At 45.0% G+C, this 6,000-nt stretch overlaps 1 protein-coding gene across 1 annotated transcript in view; it reads left to right on the forward strand.

The window, feature by feature from the left end:
* arfgef3 (ARFGEF family member 3) overlaps positions 1-5,013 on the forward strand; it is a 39,687-nt gene extending 34,674 nt beyond the window's left edge. Inside the window, exons 37-42 of the mRNA XM_070916472.1 lie at positions 959-1,177; positions 1,273-1,444; positions 2,036-2,137; positions 2,520-2,902; positions 3,683-4,172; positions 4,822-5,013. Coding sequence (XP_070772573.1) covers positions 959-1,177; positions 1,273-1,444; positions 2,036-2,137; positions 2,520-2,902; positions 3,683-4,172; positions 4,822-5,013 — 1,558 coding nt within the window. The remainder of the gene's footprint in view (positions 1-958; positions 1,178-1,272; positions 1,445-2,035; positions 2,138-2,519; positions 2,903-3,682; positions 4,173-4,821) is intronic.
* The last annotated feature ends 987 nt before the right edge of the window (positions 5,014-6,000 follow it).

The following is a 6,000-nucleotide window of genomic DNA, read 5'->3' on the forward strand; positions in this document are numbered from 1 at the left end:
AAAATGTCAACATAGATTTGCACCAATTGTTATGTAGCCACAAGTTAGCATTCAAAGCTAACTTAAACTGCTGTTTCACTGTAGTTAACGCTGTCGTGGGATTTGAAGAGGAATTTGAGGAAACCCAGAATGCCTAAAAAAATTTCTATTTCTATTTGTTTCATCAAAGGGTCACTTTGAGACTTTGCACTGAAGGAATTGACTTGTTCTGACAACACAGCCCTTTTGTGTTTAATGTGGAAACTCATACGACTGTAACCATACAAATATGACACATTGTGCAGCTTTATCCACATACTGGACCTGCATATAGTACTTGAACCTTGTAGTGTTTAACCAGTCGTGTAGGTCAGCTGGTAACAAATATGGCTACCAGACTTAGCGTGGCAGGATGCTGAATCTGAGCTCTTCTTAGGAAAAACACAGTGGGGGGTGTTTTATAGCCGCCAGTCTCTGTCCTCATTGGCTTCATTCATGACTGCTCAATCTTCATTAGAGCCTTTTTGTTTTTGACTATTTTGTTGTTGACTGCTCCCACTAGAAATTCAATATGATGTACTGTTTCGCCTTCATTTCCTAAAAACTAAAACGTTTTTATGCAGCCAGTGTTTTAATCAGTTAGGTTCAAGGAGGACTTTCTCCAGTTTAATGTAAAAGGCCACTAATCTGAGCACTACGGTCTGTAAATTATACCTTTATTTACCATTTTCACTTACTGTTAAACTTTTGCAGCTATTGAAACTTATGGCATGAAACCTTCAAAAAATGTCAGATTTCAGAGTCAAAGTTGCCATAATTTTTTTGGGAGCAAGAACGGTAAAAATAGTTCCACAGATCGTCTCAAAGTATGAAGACATTTTGAAATCTTGACCGAAATAGTTAATAGTAAAATTTAATGAATGAAATTGGGCTCACATGAATGTGAATTGACCACCATCCTGGTTTATGAATCCTGCAGGATCCCATTCCGGACTATCGTGGTGAGCCTGCTGTCCCACCAGGTCCTGCTCCAAAACCTCTACGACATCCTGCTGGAGGAGTTCGTCAAGCAGCCCGAAGGTCACGAAAAGGTCACACCAGTGACATCTGACCCCAGCAGAACCACAGCAGGCTTCCTGCGCTACATCTCCATGACTAACTTAGCCATAATCCTGGATCTGCTGCTGGACTCTTACAGGTTACTGCAACAAGAACGTCAGGCGCACACGCAGATCATTTATTCAGGTCGTTTATTAATAATAATGTTGATCGACCTGATCTCTTCTCCTGCAGGACAGCGCGGGACTTTGACACTCGGCCGGGTCTGAAGTACCTCCTGATGAAGGTGTCGGGTGTTTGTGGAGCAGCTAATCTTTACCGTCAGTCTGCCATGAGCTTCAACCTGTACTTCCAGGCTCTGCTGTGTGCCACACTGAGCCAAGCCGACAGCATGACGGCACAGCAGGTAGGAACCAAAAGCCTCACTAATACATTGTTATATTAACAAGCTCTACAGAGCCCTTTAGTGTCTTTCAGCATGAACTTTACTGTTTCGGTTCAGTCTCAGCGCTCATCCGTTTCCAGCTGCAGTTTTCATTAAACAAGCTCACTTTATGTTACCTGCCCGGCAGCCAACAGCAGACGGACACAGTCAGAGACGAGCTGGTGAAAAAAGTGGAACTCAAGAGCCAGATATTTGTCTGAGGAGTTGGTGGAGAACTGACTGAATACTGTACTTACGTTCCTCAGTCCAGAGACACAAGTCTAAATAAATGCTATTGATGCTCTGTGTCTGTTTAAATAGGAAACTGTTAGCTTACACATTAGCCATATCAGCTTTATAAGTCTGTAACATGTCAAGCATGTGCGTGATCGTTTCTGTCTTTTCCAGCTTTAGTTTAGTTTATATTTCACCTTTTTATTTGATCATTTAGTTCACATATTAACATCTTAGCAACCTCCCAGAAACGTGGTGGTAACCATGTAGCGACACATTAGCTACCACTCATTAGCAATCAATGCTCTGGTTCACATTTCAGCCTTTCATTGTATTTAGGTGAAGAGGATCCTGTATGAGGAAGAGGAGGGGAGCTCTGACTCCTCTCACCCTGGCTCCGCCTCCTCAGAGGACGAAGACATCTTTGAAGAAACAGCGCAGGTGATGCACACACAGCTACTGTTTTTCAGTAATAATAGGTGTATAAAGAATCATATAACAATGATTCAACTTATTCTCAGGGAAAGAAAGCTTTGACAGTTTCAAACCAGGAGAAATCGTCCTGTTTTTCTGTTTTTCTTTATAAATAAAAAGAGGTCCTGGTGATTGACGGGTGACCCCTACATGCACCACAGAAACAAAACAACAAAAATAAAAGATTTGCCTGGATTAGACTCCAGCAGCTCTCTTTTTCCATCGAGGACGGCCCTCAGAGGGTTTCCTGAACTTTTCACCCTCCTAATGTAACGAGGACGTTGAATTACTGACGTTGTTGTAATATGAAAAATCAAATCATCCACTTTACACTGCGTCCTCCCTTCAGGTCAGCCCCCCTCGCGGCCGAGATAAACGTCATCACTGGCGAGCCCCCGTCCCATCCCTCAGCGTGCAGCCGCTGGGCAGCGCAGACTGGGCCTGGCTGGTCAAACGCCTCTACAAGCTGTGCATGGATCTGTGCAACAGCTACATCCAAATGCACCGGGACCTGGAGAGCACCCTGGAGGAGACTGCGCTGCTGAGAGGAGGAGCAGGAGGAGATCACGTCTTCCTCCTGCCTCTCTTCCAGTCTGAGACTTCCACCCCGACGTCAGCAGGCGGGCTTTCGGCGAGGGGGACGCCGTCCGAGGACGGCGGGTACAGGTGTCAGGCTGCGGACATGAGCGCCGCGTCACCAGGAGACACGCCCACACCCAGCCCAGGATTCAGGTCTGACTTCAGGGACATCATACATCAAATGAGGCATTGTATTGTATTGTGTTGATCCACGATGTTATAATGGAGACTTGTCCGACTGCCTCCACTCTGAACACAAGACTGTAAAACGTAACACCCCGTCATGCATCAGTTACCCGAGGTGCTCGATCAATACAGCTGTCTACACCTTCCACGTAACAGCTGGCGCTTCACTGTGACAGAGCACATTGGCCTCAGCTTTAATCAATAAGAGCTTCACTTGCACATTACTTAGGTAACTGTGACTCAAAGCGTTATATTTTCTCATTCATGTGGTTAACATACATGATTGTGTATTCAAATACGTCTGAATGCACAACAGCAGTTTAAACAGATCCAGGATGACGCAGGAAAGCAGCTGACAAGGCTGCTGCGGACCACACTGAATGTAAACAATCGCAATGTGAATTGTTTTTCCCGATAACCTGAGGTTATCGGGAAAAACAAGTTAATTTCATGGGAATTCATAAAATGAACTTTTCCACCATTCTTCTCTACAGAAAACTCGCCAAAATCCCATTGGTCATGTGACGGGGGGGGGGGTCTCTATGGCTGATACAGCCGCCTGAGAGAAAACAGTTGCTCTCTACATTGGGAATGATGTGTTTTTTCACACAGTGCTAATGTCAGTCAGGATTTGTTTTCTTTATCTGTTGCCTCTTGTAATAATAATAATAATAATACTAATAATAATTCACTCAGTCCGTGCAGCCAGTTGTCCAATTAAAGCAGCCATTTCTTCTCTCTTCACAGCTGCACAGGCAGCCTGCCCCACCACTTCCGGACTGGAGGCGAGAGGAGGGACTCCGGCATCACGGGAAGCTCAGTAGGAGGAGCTCCTGGCAGCGCTGGACCGGGAAGGAGAAAGGAATGGTGGGAGAGCGCCGGGAACAAACTGTACACCATCGCCACAGACAAAACCATCAGCAAGCTGATGATGGAGTACAAACGCCGGAAACAGCAGCAGCAGCAGCCGCAGCAGCAGCAGTGCCACGTCAACCTGTTCATGAAGGAGCAGGGTCGAGGAGGGGCAGCAGGAGGAGGGGTCGGGGAGAGGAGGGGCCCCTCGGAGCCACAGAGGCCTCCGCAGAGGCCCCAGCATCTGGTGGACCAGCAGGGTCCCCCTTTGAGGCACTCAGTCAGTGCAGGACCTGAAGTCCTGAGGCAGGAGAAGAGACCACGGTCAGGATCCACCATCAGCTCCCACAGCATCTCCCTGAGGGACTCTGAGGCTCAGATCCAGGTGCAGTGTGCTGAGCTAAAACGTCTTCGTCTCATCTGACGAGTCAACAACACGCACAGTTTATAAAGGCAGAAACATTTTAGCCAAATGCAATAAAAATCAAGAATGTCTTGCTTTAGTTTCAGTTACTCAGTTCAGTTCAGAACATTAATTATCAGTTGTTTAAGATTTTAGAGGTTTGAAAATAGCAACAAATATCTTTTTTTTGTCTCACTTCAAAAGACAAGTTTAAGAAAAGGGGAGGAGTTTAAATTTAAGTTTTAGATTAAAATAACATTTAGGAAAAGTTACCTTTCTTGCGCTTCATGATTTCAGTTTAGAATTAAGATTAAAGTTAGATTAGATGAGGTTATGTTAGGTTAAGCAAGGATTAACATTAAGAATTTAAAATTAGGACTAGTTTAACATTAATTATTAATTCATGTTTGTTTACCGTGCAGATGGAGGAGGCTATGAGTCACATCAAATTGACTCTCCAGAAAAATAGAAACAGGAAACACATTAAAAAATCAAACCAATTTGTTTGTAACTGTGTCACTTTGGTTTAGTTGCAGTGCCGCTGCTTTCTGAGAAAAGTGACAGCAGTTAGGAATGAACATGAAGGACCTCACTTGTATAGTCATACAAACGTGTTTCTCTCCCCTTGCAGGCGTGGACCAACATGGTCTTGACTCTCCTCAACCAGGTCCTCCTCCTGTCAGATTCCTCGTTCCTGGCGCTCCAGCCGGCGCTGTACCCCTGCCTCAGCCAGCTCTCCTGCCACGTGACCGACGCCCGCGTCCGCCAGGCGCTGCGCGAGTGGCTGGGCCGCGTCGGCAGACTCTATGACATCATTCTGTGACGCTGCGGCAAAGAAATGCAACAGCGGCGGACGGAGAGCGCAGCCTGTCGGTCAGTGAAGGACGTAAACAGATGAATTAGATGGGTTTGATGTCGTCATGTGACGGTGCCGCCGTTTGTCTGATGATGCAGACTGTCACCGTGTAGCGTCTGATGTTATCATGTGGATGTGTTGCGCTTCTGAAGTACAGGGAGGACATTGGCGACAATCATGTGACATTAAGTTGGAGGATTTGATTGGCCGATGAAGGATGTGGTGAGAAGAACGAAGGGTTCTTTGTGTGTAATGGAAAGGATTTGAATCGTGAATGTGCCATTTCTGCCTCTTGTTCCTCAGTTAGGTTGTTAATTTACACACACAAAACACGCAAGAGGGAACACACACACACACACACACACACACACACACACACACACACACACACACACACACTGGGTCAAAGCTTTATAATATGATTTGCTTGTTATCAGTTTTGAAAAGCTGATTTTCAGAATTGCCAGAATTGTCATATCGTCCCCACATGTTCCCTCTAAGGTGATAAATAATTACTTTGCTTTATCTTAATGTGGATGCTGACATAAATGTGCACATGTGCAATGAATTATGATTATTGTAGTTCGCTTGCTACTTTTCCCTTGACACTTTTTAAAGATACCCTGTGGAGTTTTATTGTAAACAAACAAAGCTGTATTTACATTCAGAGTATTGCTAAATTTCTAAGTACGCTGCTGTCGACAACTGTTGGTGAGTTCGATGACTTAAAAAGAGATTGTTCCAGCTGTCTGTCGATTTGTGTTTTATGGCTTTTATACACAAACTAAACATCTGCACTATTGCCTTCTGCAGTCAGCAGCAATGTGTATCACGTCGCCCTCGTGCACGTGTGCATACATTCAAGTGCTAGCAGAGCAGGAGGAACAAACAAAACAGAAACGTTGCTCCATCACAAACTCTACAGGGTTCCTTTAAGGAAAAGTCCATTCATTT

Source organism: Enoplosus armatus, chromosome 12 (assembly GCF_043641665.1).
Source record: "Enoplosus armatus isolate fEnoArm2 chromosome 12, fEnoArm2.hap1, whole genome shotgun sequence".
Lineage (NCBI taxonomy): Eukaryota > Metazoa > Chordata > Actinopteri > Centrarchiformes > Enoplosidae > Enoplosus > Enoplosus armatus.